Raw genomic sequence first — 16,219 nt, 5'->3', positions numbered from 1 at the left:
CCTTCCTTGCCTAGTTACGCCACTGAATATATGATATATTGTTTTACTTGTATAGTCTGTTATATTGTTGCGGTTTTGTTTTTGTTAAATTACTAATACTATTTCCAGTAACTTTATATACTCATTGAACAGTAATAATAATGAATGTGTCGTGTTTTATCAATATCGACCTATTTAGGAGGAAATGAGATGATTCAACCGTAGTATTAAATGATTAGTGTTAAGAATACGTCTATCTTCACTGAAAATTTCGCTGAATTGCCATTTGGTTAGTTTGTGAAAACACTGTAGACATGTGTAGGTAGAAAAAAGATGGTCACGAGTAGCCTCCAATTTGATTTGAGATTTACATGGATTAAATAAATAAATCATTTTATTTGTATATGGGATATTTTTAATATAGTTTGAAATTAAATACACTTTTTAAAATTATGTTTATAATTAAAACGTAATTTCCTTTAATTTTGGTACATAATCAACATCTAAGCTTCTTCTAGCGATTAAATCCTTGTACCATAGCGCTGAAGATCTTGCTTTTCGAGGCCTCTTTTCGTCATCAAAATCTACTTCAAATAGTCCAAATTTGACGCTGGAAAAATGTGAAGACATTTTAATACTTACTGAAAATAGTGAGTTTAAATTCGGATAAGCATCACTAAATTTATGTGTTATATTAAATTTCCACAGCTGACATGATGAAATCTTTTTATCATTTTATTAATTTACTTCCTATAATATCATCGTCAATATTATTACATAAATACTAGCGGGTCAATAACTTATGGCCAAAATAGATCCAACGTTGCCGTTTTGAACCACTCATTCATAAATTATGAACCTAAAGTAATGACTAAAGTCAAAGGGGATTGTGCGGGGAGCGGGGGAGTGGGTACAACTAGTGTTGGGCGTAATAGTTCGCAACTGAGATTGGTTCAGTTTAGGCCATCGAACCAAAACGAACTCGTTCGCTCTTTTAGTTCTTCAGCTCCCAGTTGCGTACACACTACCGTCTACCAAGGATATGGTAGCTGACGAACAAATGAACTAAACAGCGATCACAATTTTATTAATTAAAAAAAGGACAGATCGTTCGCTTTCTTTGATACTGCACTTACTACGACATCAATAATTAAAACAATTAACATTAAATGAACTCTAAATTTAAAGATAAATGAAATGAATGAATGAATATTTGACAAATGTCATGACAAACAATTAACAGCTCAAATTAACGAGTATTATTAGTTGTTTTATTTAATGTGATAACGTCGACACCACTCTTTATATTTATCGATATAAGTTAAGTGAATATCTATAAATTAGTAGACTATAAGCTCTATATACATATTTTAATGATTGTATTAATAAATATAAATAAAATATATGAGACAACATCACATACATTACTCTGATCCCATTGTAAGTAGCTAAAGCACTTGTGTCATGGAAAATCAGAAGTAACGACGGTACCACAAACACCCAGACCCAAGACAACACAGAAAACTAATGGTAATGTACATCGACTCAGCCGGGAGACCAGGACCTCGGAGTGGCTCATGAAAACCCGTGTAAACACCACTCGACCACGGAGGAAGAATGTTATAAAGTACGAGTAAACCAAAATAAACATTCAATACAACATTCTGACATTTAATTGATGTAATGTTTGTACTGCTTTTGAATCCGTTATCAGAAATTTAAAATGTATTAACGTTATTAAGTAGAATATTGTTGTATTATAATTAAAGATATGTTAATCAAGAACTGTTAAATGGTTCGTTTATCTTCACTCATTCGATTGCAATAGTATGTGTAGCTTATTTACCTCAATCCACTGTCCCATTCAAAGTTATCCATCAATGACCAGGCAGTATACGTGATAACGTTACAATGGTCCTGTTCTATCGCGTCTAATATAGAATTGAGATATCTTTTGTAATATGATATTCTGTCGAGGTCATTTAGGCCACCGAATGTACCTGACCCATTTTCCGTTATCATGATCGGTGGATCATTACAATTATCTTTCACCCATTTCAGCGCCTTTCTTATACCATGCGGAATTACCTGAAATAAAATAGTTTTACGTCGTACTATGGTATCTGTGTTTTATATATGTATCTTGTTCTATATCTTTGTTTACTCTCGTTTCGTTGAAATCTACAAGATAAGTCACGCTAAGTACCTGGATGGTATATATGTTATAACTCTAAACAGAGATGACTCCTTGAGAATTGCATCATTATGAAAATGAGTCTCAAAAAGACAAGAGTGCCTCCTATGACTCTTTATACAAGGAGTATTAGGCGAGAATCGACATACATATAGTACGACACAACTTAGATGTAGCATCGGCAAACTTAATAGATCACATCCGAATTAAGTACGCCATCCCAAATTATCAATATTTATTACTTATGTGAATATGATCCTCACACAAACGTAACAACGTATAATATTATATGACCTAATATATTCGTCAATTTGACACCTCGATTTGCTTTCTCGGGTTGAACTGACGCGAGAAACTATAGCGACGAATAGCGCGATAGGGGACAATTTCTATTGATTGTGTAAATCGCCAGTAATGGGTTTTACGAATTTTGCCGATGCTACATGTAATCTGTGTCGTACTATATTTAAAACTGTAAAGGCATCTTATACAACGCCTTCTCTTGTCTCCTTTCCAATTATATCGATTCTTTAACCAAACTTAATGTTTAATTTATTAGGACGACAACAACCATTTACTTTTATAATTTGTCAACATAAATAAATAATGTATATTTAATTAGTAAGAGATTTAGTGGTTGCAATATATGATTTCTTAGACTTGCATTTTTAATTTATTTCACTTAATTTTTATTTTTTTTTAAATTAAATGTACAGAAAGTTAGAATCCATTTTGATATATGCGCTTACAGTGCAATGAGGAAGAGCACCCTTTTCGTAGTCTAGATAAGTGAAATCAGCACCGATATCGTCGTCATACGATGGTATGGGGTTAGAACCGGGTTTGTAATTGTCTCTTGAGTAAAACTTCGTCGAATAATGGTTGAAACCGTAGAAATCGCTAGTTCCTGAAAAACAATATGCTTAACTTGATAAAGATTGAAACAAGCGATTTCGTATAGGTATTAGGTAAACTTAAGCAATATAAATGTTGTTTTGATAAAAACCGATTCAATAGAAACGTATACTTCTATACTAATACTATAAATGGGAAAGTAACTCTGTCTGTCTGTGTGTCGCTTTTACAACGACCGAACTAATGAAGCGAACTCCAAGAAAGAACATAGGCTACTTTTTTGCCTAACAAATAAAACCCAGCGAGCAAAGCCGGGGCGACAACTAGTTCAATATGTGTAGCAATGTAGCAGCAGTTGCGGTTTATTTGCTGGTATTTATTGAAGATTTCTGTTATTTGTCTCCAAAATTTAAATGACACCATTGTGGATTAAACTTGCGCGACTCTGACGTAACGATCTATTTTAACAATAAAGAGGTCAACATTTTCAATTTTTGTATACGTCTCAACTACTGAACTATTTTTATGTACGCAAAAACCAAAATAAGTACAAATGCTTCCCCCATAGCGAAAAACTCATTTTTTAGCTAAGATTAACTTTCCATCCACTTATGTCATCCTATGAAACAAACAATTCTAATATTAATTTATTTTTACCTTTAGCATATTCAATTTCTTCTTGGCTAAACTCTGGTAGTCTACTCCTTGGGAAACCTTGTTCTCTACTTTTTTCAGCGATTCGTCGAATTGCTCGTTCGGGAAACCCTCCCTTCGAAGTAAATATGGGATGACTATACAGGCCTACTTCAAAATCCATAGCGTCCATACCAGCTTCAACGTCTGCTTGAGAATCAGTCACACCTTCACGGAAATCCGTTGCAATTGTTATTCCACAAACTCCTGAAAAATTAAAATTTAATGTTACATTAAAAATATTTTAGTCTCAAGTATTATTTTTCTTCTAATTGTTTTGTAAATGTTAAACTATTACAAATATTCATGTTTCTTTCTCTTCCTATTAGTATTTGTGGGTTGAATGCTGCAAATGAAGGCGAACTATAATGTTGTACATAAAATCCTTAACTACGATTACAGTATTGGTTATTAATTAAGGAATTTTCGGATAACTTTTATTTGCTTATGTTTAATAAATGGCATTAACTTTCTTACCTTTCTGCGTTTCTCTAAACTCTTTATCATAAATATGCCAAGCTCTAGCATGTGCCAGAACTATTTGTTTGGCTGCTAAGTATTCGCCAATTCCGTGTGCATTGAGTTGTGGTGCGAATCTCGTCATTCCATAACCAAACAAACCAATTTGCTTTGGTTCATTAATTGTGATCCACGTCTTCACACGATCACCGAATAACTTATACAAGACCCTCGCGTAATCACCAAACCAATCAGATATCAACGGATTAGCCCAGCCTCCCAGATCTTGAAGATTCTGTGGCAGATCCCAATGAAACATCGTGACAACGGGCTCTATGTTATTTTCCAATAATTCGTTAATGAGGTTATTATAATACTCATAACCAGGTTCACTTATTTTATTCGCGAAACCAGTTGGAAGTAACCTTGGCCATGATATGGAGAACCTATAAAAATCTACGCCGAGGAACTTCAGCATTTCTATATCGCGTTTGTAGAATTCATATGATTTGCATGTGTCATCACCGGTCGTGCCATCTTTTATCCGTCTTTCTTTCTGGTGACACATTGTATCCCAAATACTTGGAGCTTTATCTGTATTCAATTACAAATTGCAAGAATTATATCAAATATTTTAATTAATAAAAAATAATGATTTTCTCAAATCGAACCACACGTGCATGAATTCCTCAATAATTTTAAAAGATCATGAAATTTGTTTTTCATACCTGCTGCGTTCCAAGCGCCCTCAATTTGATAAGATGCTGTAGCAACTCCCAATTTCAGACCGGAGGGTAGTTTTCTCATGTTTTCTACAAATAAGGCGACTGTAAAAAGGAAGGAAGTTCTGTTCAGGCGGTATCAAGATGGACATGTTATTAAGCGCAGTTGCGTAAATTTTAGTGAATCATATAAGCAGTAGCTAATGTATGTGTATGTGTGAGAAATTTTGTACACCTTTCTCATTTTTGGCACTCAGTGTACCTTGAGTGCACTTAGACAAAGTATTATATATACTGTCCAACTATTTATTCCAGCCTCACAAACATATACGATACTGTATACATTAAGTAATTTTATAATTATAAGAAATGGATCTTTAGCCGAGTCGAGATGGCTCAGTGGTTAGAACGCGTGCATCTTAACCGATGATTGCGGGTCAAACCCAGGCAAGTACCGCTGATTCGTGCTACATCGTAGATCGTATCGATGCTTAACATCTGACAGCGCAACGGTCAAACACTAGCCAGTTAAGGGTAAAAAAGGGTAAAAGAACAGCCGAGATGATGAGATATTAGAACGCAATCATCTTAACCGATGATTGCGTGTTCGAACCCAGGCAAGCACCTCAGATTTTCATGTGCTTTATTTGTCTTTTTAATTAATCTCGTGCTCAGCGGTGAAGGAAAACATCGTGAGGAAACCTGCATGTGACAAATTTCAAAGAAATTGTACCACATGTGTATTCCAGCAAGCCGCATTGGAACAGCGTGGTGGGATATGTTCCAAACCTTCTCCTCAAAGGGAGAGGAGGCCTTTAGTCCAACAGTGGGAATTTACAGGCTGTTGTTGTTGTTCTTTAATACTGATACAAATGTTATATAAGTGTGTGTTTTTATAACACTTTTGGTTTTGCCGTAGTCGGGAAGCAAATATTAAATTTCAGTTCCAAACGTGACTTTGCTGGTCACGTTTTTTGTACTTTTATTTTATATTGAACAGTAAAAGCGAATGTGCTTCGTTTATGGAACTAGATAGGTGTCATATTGAAGAAGATATTATGTCAAACTTGTGGTGAAGTGAAGTGGTTTCTTACCTATTTCTTTAGACCAAGTTGTCCAATAGATTAGAAGAAGGTAAGCTAATGATTTCTTCAGGATATTATGAACGCGGGATGTTATGGTATTTATTATAATAGGTAAAATAATGTGATAATTCTAGATAAGAAATCTATGCCATTTTCATTATTGTCATATCTACGTTAGGTACTATTGTGAGATTCGATATAAATTCGATACTACAGGCTGCTTTACCAAAACAAGATCGTAGTACAGTTTCTACACTAGTTTAAAAAAGTCGAAAACTTACAAAACTTTTCAATTTAAAAATAAGTAATCCTGAGTGAAATTGTTAGATGAGAGTCACAATAAGATAAATGAATTTAATTATAATTAAATAGATATTTAAGAGTCAATCCCATAATGGTTTTCGAGGCGCCTTTCGATGTAAAAAGTCCAAGGTTCGATCCTTAACCTTGTCTATTGTCGTTACTACTTCTATCGCAAATGATAAGCTTAAAATTACTAATATTCCTATTTAACACTCCGTAAATACGAATATTGGTATATCCCTTATTAAATTTGGGCGTTACTACTATTATTTATATATACACTTTTCTGATAAAATTGTAAGCTAGTTAAAATGTAATTAATAAATGATAAATGACTGGGGGAAGAATAATGTAAAATTATCCTTAAATTATGACGTTGTTCATCTTTCACTACATTAAGTTAAAAATAAAAAAGGACTTGGTGGTAGGGCTTTGTGCTAGCCCCTCTGGGTAGGCACCACCCACTCATTAGTTATTCTTCGGTGATGGTGACCACTTACCATCAGGTGGCCCATATGCTTGTCCGCCAACCTATACCATACAAAAAGGATTAACTATCGATGAATTGATATATCTCGAAAGCTGCAATAGAATCGGTTTTCTTCGAAATCGATTATCGTATAAAAAATATTTGAAGGTAAAGAAATAACTCCTAATAAAACTGTTATGTTATGTTTATACTTTTGCATTATATTATATTTTAAGTCAGTTTACGCCATGGCGCAAATTGTTTTACTACTCTCTAATTTGTATGCTAAAATCCATAACTATATGTTTTGTGGTGTTTTTGTTAGCATCTGTTTTCAACATTGAACTTGGAGATAAACAATTTTTTATAACACCTTAGTCAACTAAATATTAAAAAAAAAACATTAGTTGCGATTAAAACCGAAATAAAATACATAAATGAATAACATCGTGACATTGTAATGGAAATAAGTTTCTATTTGATAAGAAATAAAGTTCTCTTTTGATATGACCACATTTTGATTTAATAATCAATAATGATAAATTAATAATCATACCTGTAATTCAATATATATTTGAAAACAACAATTCGGAGACACTGCACAATAGTACCTATATATTTACGACTAAATTATCAGTAAACGTTGTAGATAAGAAGTACAGGTAAGTGAAATGGGTAATTAAGAAAAAAATAATGATTGTTTTTTCTTTTTTTACTTGTATAAAATTATGATAATTTTTTAGAGACATAGATAACAGTTGTTTAAATAGTTTTATCGAAGTCCAAAAGTTTTTACTATTTAACGAGTTCCTTCGGTCTTAAAATGATATCAGGACATACTAATCGTATTTATTGTTTAATAGATGGGTGGACGATCTTATGCGTGTAAAACGCATATAGACATGGCATTGTAGTCAATAGTAATCATTCCCTGCATCACCAAATTTTATTTCCCCTATACCTGAACACAACAATACTAAGTATTGCTGTTTGGCATTAGGATATCTGATGAGATACCACGCTCTCATATCTTATTAAGGCGAGTTTGCACCAAGTCCTACAAGAAAAGCACTAGCTACTGAATTTTCCTATTCATTAGTATTTATAACTTACCGTAACCACTAAGGGTTATAATGACGTGAAACTGCCACCACAATGTAGGTACCAACTTACTGAATTAGACGTGGAATACGCCCCATAGGGCTATAATAGTTATTAAGTAAAATATTAAAGTACTATAGTCACATAAAATAAAAAATAAAAAACTTCTTCAAAACATATGTACATAAAATTGAATATTGCCCTGCTTTGGTTAACAGTCTCAGCAGACTGATAAGTCACTACATAACAAAAAGTGACGATTTTTGAGTGAAAGAGATAAATTCTAAGAAACATATATGTATTTAAAAATTGCACATGCACAGAATGCGAATTATACATCATAGCCAGTAATCTGTTGTCTACACTTTTTCCTAGACTATATATAAATGAACTTCTCTCCGTCGGTACCGTTCCGCATTAATGAGAATATTTGACTTGTCACGCGCTTTATTATTTTTTTATTTAATTGTACGTTAGTGTAAATTTACAATTCTGGTAAACATGTATAGAGAGAGAATTTAGTGAAATGAGATAATATTGATAAGGACGATAAGATTTGTAAAGTATTATGCAAATACGGTATTTCAATTCAACAATGACAACGATTACTTTTTATATGCGACGCGATATTATTATTGAAATGGTGACAGCGAACCGCAGTTATCCGATTAACAATATCATTTATCATAAGATTTGTGTTGCGTTTTAGAAAGGATAATATACTGTGATACTGTCATAAATTGTAAGATGTCAATGACCTATCACATTAAATTATAATGAAAGCATTTAATACGACATTTAATTTAATATTATAACACGTTTTTGTATACGTATGTATGTGTTTGCTAGTATGTATTGACAATGAATCAATAAACTTTCTATAAAAACTTTGGATAACTGGTAAATTTTTATTGGGGATATTTAGGCAGGTTTTTTCCATTACGAATTATATAGTATATGAAAATCCAGTGGTACTTTTGAGATTCACTACTACTATGCATACCTTATATTTATTACTATCGTTTATACTTTGTATTGGAATTTGGTTTCAAAATAACTGAATATAATAAGTACATTATTTATTTTAAAGAAAGAACGTAGATAACTGTGTCTATTTATATAAGGAATGACCTTTGTACATACAGCTTAAAAAATAAGAAATGTAAAATGTTTCTAACAACTTTTTTCGAATTAGCATTTTTGATAAGTTATAGTTAGATATAGCATATCACTTTTCTATGATATTGCTATTAAGTTTTGCTAGGCGTTTTCATGAATATGTTTTAGTATTAAATATCTGAATACTGAATGATATGAGAGATTATATACTATCAAGAATATAATTTTCTCATTAATTAGTCAAGAAGCTACAATAAACTTTACTAAAGGTTAACTTATAATGCATATTATATTCATGTAAATAATTGTTCAATGAAACAATGATTACTATACTATCAAATTAAAGGTTTGTTATTTTAGTCTAAGACATCGTTAGGTTTTTAAGTAAACATACCATAATTAAAAAGTGTTGCAAGCAATAACAATAGCTCTATTTTAAAAATAAATATAAAATTATTAACAATAGCAAGCCTTGATCGAAAATGGGGACGGCGTTACATACTTATTGTTTAAACAATTGCGCGCCTATATACGCAATTAATTGATTTATCGAGGTTTTACATTCTAAATAACTGAATTATATTTTTAAATATTTTTTTTAAAATATAGCTGTTTTTCACCGTCTTCAGTTTACTTTGTAAGTTTTACGCTAGTACTGAAAAAATTATCTCAAGCTTCATTGCCATAATTCTATTCATATTTAATAAGCTATACAAAACACACATATACTGCAAAGCTTATGCATTTAATAGGATTTATAGTTTTACTATATACAACAATATTATTTTGTTGCATATGGTAAAACGTTTGTTTTAAAACTTATTAATATTAAATATGCATATATTGTTACTGTGTTACCCAAACCCGCATTCGAATAGCTTGGTAGAATATGTTCCAAATCGGAGAGGATTTTTATTATGGGAGATGAGGCCTTAGACCAGCAGTGGGAAATATACACACTGTTACTGTTTACTGTACGTTAAAAAAGAGAAAACCGATATGGCTTTAGACTTTAAAATGTGGATGTTGGGTGATTGGGTGTAAACTTAACTTTTGAATATCTACATATGTCCCTCGTTTGAGTTTAGAATTTTTAAATACCACAAGGACTAAATTTGAGCGATCTGTTTAGAAAACAGGTATATTCACGTCAAGTCAGAATTAAGAATAATTAGTCTACATTAAAAATCGCGACTAAAAATGAAAAAAAAATACAAAAAATCATCATCCAAATCATCCAATAAATACTTCAGTGAAAACAAACTTAAAATTAAGAAATATAGGACATTAAAATATGAATATAAATCTTTTATAATTAACTTTTTAAAACCTCTTATAGCCCTTTAAGTTACATTAAAAAAAATACTATTATGTATTTTCAAATATATTGAATGTATGACTATTGAAAATAACAATATCTTTGTATGGTATGTCCCAGTTTCGACCAAACTCATTGAAATTACGAAATATTTGTGTTTGAAGCAAATATTCGAAGGAATAACGAGATTAAGAGAAAAATGAGCGGTACCTATCCGAGTTACACTTACGTCGGAATTAGAACAAATATAGAAGACACTTGAACACACACAAAACCACATGAGCACAGGGCTGTATCCGAAAGGAGGGTGAACTGATTACTAATAATTTATTAATTTTGGTACAACTCAACATAGAATATATATAGAAAACTAGTGATCGTCTGCGGTTTCCCTCCCTTTTTAGCGTATTAGTTTTCATGGGGTGTGGGTGTTACCTTTCTTGGACTTCTAGTTTGCTTCATAACAAATTTCATCAAATTCGGTTCATTGGTCGTAAAAGAGCGAAAAGAGTTACTTTTACATTTATAATATTAATATAGATTAATTATTGATTATTTTACAAATGGTAACATTATTTATCTTGTCAGAGACATTAGACGATTTCGAAATTCGAACAACGGTAATTATTAGAAATTGTTTATATAATGTTTCATTTATTTATAATGTAATCAAAATATATGAATAAGTTCATTAAATAAAATAAATATATTAGCAAGACTGTCAATTGCAATACAATTGTACAAACGAGTATTCTTGATAAACTGGTCTTTCTTAAAAGCATAGCAATATTAAATAAAGCTTCCGTTATGCTTATAAAAGCATAACGGAAGCTTTATTTAATATTTATAACATACGGTTATTATGTATAAAATGTTTACTTATACTAATATAAATAATTAATTTCAGTAATTGTTAATTTTTTTTATAGTACAGGCAGGTAGCCTACCTGCTGGTACTGGTCATTTTCGATGGTCATTGACATTAGCACAGTTAGAAATATTAATCATTCCTTACGTCTCCAATGTCATGGAACTAATATGTCCCTTGTATCTGTAATTACACGGGTTCACTCATCATTCAAATCAGAACATTACTAAGTATAATGATGATTAGCGGTATGTTTTTATTATCATTCCTTTGATCTTTTTGGATCTCATGCCCATCTTTACCAACCAGTACAATGTGGTTGGTGAAGATGGACCTAAGGTGGTTTACTTCGTGGTAAGGCCGTCTGGGTAGGTAGGTACTACCCACTCATCAGTAATCTACCGCCAAACAATAGCACTTGGTATTGTTGTGTTCCGGTTTGAAGGGTGAGTGAACCAGTGTAACTACAGGCACAAGGGACATAACTTCTTAGTTCCCAATGTTGGTGATGCATTGGCGATGAATGGGTGGCGGTGACCACTTACCATCAGGTGGCCCATATGCTCGTCTGCCAACAAATAGCATGAAAATTTTTTTATCTCAATAATTGACGCCGTGAACCTTTTACTGCTAAGAAACTTTTATATTCAGACACTTTTTTAATTTTTATGTAACTGAAACAAATTATTTTGCAATAATCTATATTTATAATATTTAAATATTAATATTAAAAAATATTTTTAGGAAATGAAAGACATTTTACATTTAAAATAGAGAGATTATATAAAATAATGAACCACTATTGAATTTTTACTGTTCATGTCATATTAAGTACGTCCCTGGTCGAAGGCTGTGTTCACAAGACCTACATTGCCGAACCGCAGGCTCCATCCAACTCAGTCCAGCCACGATCACCTCCTGTATCAGATCTATTACAATATTTTAATTTAATATTTTTTTAATAACATTGTGTAATCAGGAAGAAACTTAAAGGTAACTTTTTCTTATTTTTTTTAAAGTTTTCACGTCATACGTTCCTTGCTTCCGTTTCTTTTAAGAATCATTCTAAAATTAAATTAACATAGTCAATCTTTTGGTCTCACATTATTTTTTAATCTATATGTTATGTATGCATTTCTTTTTATCGAGTCATTTTTTATTTATCTATGCATCGTAGTTTTATTCGCGATATATTGGGGTGTACGTATTGTGCAATATATTTCCTCTAACTTTTTCCTGCGTCCTTTGGAATCCTTTGGAGTGATTTTGTGAAAAGGGACGGAAATGTGTAACAGATAGCTACGGAAGCGCGCGCTATTTAAATTAACCAATGAACGCTCGCCATTTAAATTAACCAATGAACACACGCTGATTAAATTGACAAAAGAACGCACGCTGTTTAAATTAACCAATGAACACGCGCAGAGCTAGAAATTACCATCAGATACCACTGGTCAGAGGGAATATAATCTTGCTTCTTGTGTTTTCGGGTGAAGTTTATCGTTACTGTCAGACTTTTTTGTAAATATTAATAATATTATAGTATGTAAATATTTCATCTTTTTTAATTTTATTACCTACTAATATATCTACAGCGTCTATCTATATTTAACGCGACTAACTTACTCCTACTAACTCCCACTTACTAGTTTTATGGTATGAACTTACGACATTTTATTTCATTTACCATCGGCGACGAATTACAAACTGCAGTTATGGCATGTTAAGAAATAAAATCAAAGAAGAAGTTTGTACACTTGGTCTATTGCTGGAATAAAACCTCCTTTCTTTTATATTGCCATATCATATCATACCATATTCCTGTTTTAATATGATATTGTAAATGTGGCAGATTTACATCATTGCAGCTTTTCATACGTTTCCTTAAGGGACGTACGATTTGCATTAAATTGGAAACTAAACGCATGACATTGTAATGGTTCTTGCCCAGGTTTGAATCCACATTCTTCGGTTAAGGTTCTCTTCTAACTATAAGGATATCTCGGCTTTAACAATATATTTATTCATACTGCATATCATTATTTATTTATTAAAGTATTGTAACGATTAACATTTGAAATATTAGTATGAAATACAAGCCGTTTCTACGGAAGCAACTGAATTATATACTTTACCATTGTCTTAGTAAATACTTTGTATGTAAACGCAGTCCATTATTTAGTAATGTTGTATTGGCTTTGTATTCTCTTCATCTTTCAAATGTTTTAAATGAAAGAGATGAATATTAACTCACGCGTTATTTAGTGAATTATATTTTTCCCGTTTACTTAATAACATAAACTAATTTGACGGTGAAAATATTTTTTCTAGTTGAACTAAATCTTGCACAATTGGGTCGCGATGATGATACCGCTCTATATTTCAAATTGATGTTTATATATTATGTCCTGACAGTGATTGATTTTTCATTTCCTGAATTGTAAATAAGTAAATGAAAATCGAAATATTCTTTATTCAAGTAGGCTCATAAAAGGACACAATTCAGTCATGCTACAAAGTTGAACCAATATAAAGTTACCATCGGTTCGGTAAAGAATATTCTACGAATCAGATTCTGAGCCAAATACAGAATATGTCAATCAAGTAAAATTTAAATTAAATTATGTTCGGGATACTTGTGTACATAAAAATATTATAGTAATTTTGTAAAAAATATACATGGACGTATTGAATGGAGTCTTAGATTGCAACTTATTAATGTGAGGGTAGCTTCGAAAAGTGTGATGAATGTCTTTACCACAAATGATATTCAATAACTTCTTATCTATTCCTGCAACAAGATGAATATACCTAAACTAGAACATTTCCAGGGCTAACAGGCTTAACTACTTATTTAGCCATGAAATAAAAAAAAAAATTATACAATGAAGAGACTGCAAATAGTTTTTAAATTAATCTTTATTTGTATAGGTATTTAAAATTGCATAATCATTGTATAGACGAGGCTATTGAATACAAATAAATGAAAAACACTTGTATAAACACAAGGAATACTCGAATTTTGTACATTCGTACAGGTCACAAAGGAAATATTTTTGGTAATACATGTTTTAAAAGAGATTTAAATATATATATTTATTATGCACCGTTTTTTCAGCATTAGACTTTGTTCTATTCCATGGTCTCAATAATAAGTTTATTTATATATTTAAATATTGGTTAGTGTTACTAGTGTTATAATAAGTGTTGTTTATGGTTACAACGCATCACATCTAGCGGCTATTTTTGCATTTTGAAACACATTGATTTTATTTTTAATATTTTGATGATCCAGTGTGCTATAATCTTTAAAACTTTTTATTATACTTACTTATTTTTTAAAAAGCTATTATTTTTAGCCAGTACGATTAATAAAATCTACTCATTCAGTTAAAACATTCTAGAGGTAATCCTATATAACTGTTATTTATTATGTTTGGCGTGATTTCGTTCTCTTGTTACTTATTTAATAAAAGACAATACAAATCTTTATAAACAAAACAATTTTAAAAAAATCACCACCCTGTGTGTGTGTGCTTATGACTAATTTTGTATCTAAAATGATTTAAATACAATTTCGACAACAAACTATTGTCATTTCCGTAACAATTTAGCTAACGATGTTTACGGCTTAACAATAACGATATATAAATAAAGTATTAATTAAAAGAGGGATAATTAAGTAATAAGGAAATCATATTGTTTAATGTCGATACACAATATTTAATGTTATATTTTAAATATCATATAAAATAATTATAAACTTTTTTTTTTATTCCAGGTCAAATGCGAACGGTTTAGCTGCCTTGGTGTCTAAAAGGAGGCTCTATATTTATTTTTTTATAAAGTATTGTGCAGTTTTAAATTACTTTTGCCTCGTTAATAATCCGCTAACGAAAGATACATAGATGACATTTTTTTCATATATATTGTGGCTATAATAATGGAACCTATTTGGCTATTCTTACAACTCGCCCTACTACCTTTTAACGTACCGCTTCCCATCCTACCACATACCATTAGAGTGGTATGTGGTTAGATACTTATATCTGACACTCATAACAATATTTGAGGCTAGTTCCTTTATCCTAAACAAGAACTAAATTGTTAATTTACGTGTTACATAATTTCTGTTCTATTTTGCTGTCAGTTTTGTAAGCTAAAGTTGTTTTGTTAATTAATTGTTGATAGATCACGGATATTAATTAATAAAGTTCTTCTTTATTAAAGTTAAGCAATTAATGTAAAAAACTACTGAAATAAATGATAAAGTTATAACAATATTCCCGGTATCAGCTGTATTCAACAGAGCGATTTAAATTTCCCGCCAATGTTATCTTTTTTTTTAATGTTGCCCACATCAAAAATCGTAGTAACAACGCTTTTTATAAAAATAACAATAAATGTGCGTTGCAAGTTTTAACTATGAGTATAAAATTAAGTATGTTTTAGAATAACGTGCAAACTCTGACAATATTGGACAATGGATGACGGTAAGTAGGTAAAATTGTCAATTTTTAGGTCAATGAACGGGCTCTTGTTTTGAAATGGAAGAGTATTAAATTATGTAATGCCTGAATCTGAATGAGTGAAGACTTCGAAGCAGAACATTCTAGAAGACATAATCTGTTAGCGAAGTTGGTTTGTGACCGTCACTAACGGGCAGTTGATATCTGTTTTGCTCGTTTTGTCGATCGCAAAATGAACTCGCTAGACGCTTTTCACCATGAACATTATTAATGAAAATTATTATTTAAAATTGGAATGGATTTGTTTTTTTTTTGGAGATAACAAAGGTCCTAATATATTCATTTACCTATATTGTTTATTGTTTTTGTATGTTTTCTGTTAGTTTTAAGCAAACATAAACACACTATCACACACAATACATACTGACGCGTTCACACACATAATTCTACACACTAAGTTTTTATTGTTTTCATTTTTAATTGACTAAGATCATGTCATTTTTCTATGCCTATATTAATTAATATGAGAATTAAATACCATTTTAAACTGTAAAAATGTAATTGTAAATGCTGTTGATTAAAGAT

General features: G+C 31.2%; 1 protein-coding gene and 1 long non-coding RNA gene across 3 annotated transcripts; one reads left to right on the top strand and one right to left on the bottom strand.

Moving 5' to 3' along the window:
• Positions 1 to 422: 422 nt before the first annotated feature.
• LOC124539776 (myrosinase 1-like) lies at positions 423 to 7,419 on the bottom strand. Of its 2 annotated transcripts, none has more exons than XM_047117126.1 (7): positions 7,316 to 7,419; positions 4,909 to 5,007; positions 4,199 to 4,774; positions 3,686 to 3,928; positions 2,923 to 3,080; positions 1,826 to 2,067; positions 423 to 589 (listed from the first exon to the last, which is right to left on the bottom strand). In XM_047117126.1, the coding sequence occupies exons 2-7, from the start codon at positions 4,985 to 4,987 to the stop codon at positions 442 to 444; spliced, it is 1,446 nt and encodes a 481-aa protein (XP_046973082.1). In that variant the 5' UTR covers positions 4,988 to 5,007; positions 7,316 to 7,419; the 3' UTR covers positions 423 to 441. The 2 variants fall into 2 exon arrangements, with proteins under 2 accessions (XP_046973082.1, XP_046973083.1); XM_047117127.1 differs by lacking the exon at positions 7,316 to 7,419 and adding an exon at positions 5,997 to 6,258.
• Positions 7,420 to 12,070: 4,651 nt separating this feature from the next.
• LOC124539802 lies at positions 12,071 to 15,110 on the top strand. Its single transcript, XR_006967098.1, has 2 exons — positions 12,071 to 12,158; positions 14,947 to 15,110. It is a non-coding gene; the product is annotated as an uncharacterized LOC124539802 (long non-coding RNA).
• The last annotated feature ends 1,109 nt before the right edge of the window (positions 15,111 to 16,219 follow it).

This window comes from Vanessa cardui, chromosome 23 (assembly GCF_905220365.1).
Source record: "Vanessa cardui chromosome 23, ilVanCard2.1, whole genome shotgun sequence".
Classification (NCBI taxonomy): domain Eukaryota; kingdom Metazoa; phylum Arthropoda; class Insecta; order Lepidoptera; family Nymphalidae; genus Vanessa; species Vanessa cardui.
This window is presented reverse-complemented; position numbering and strand designations above follow the sequence as displayed.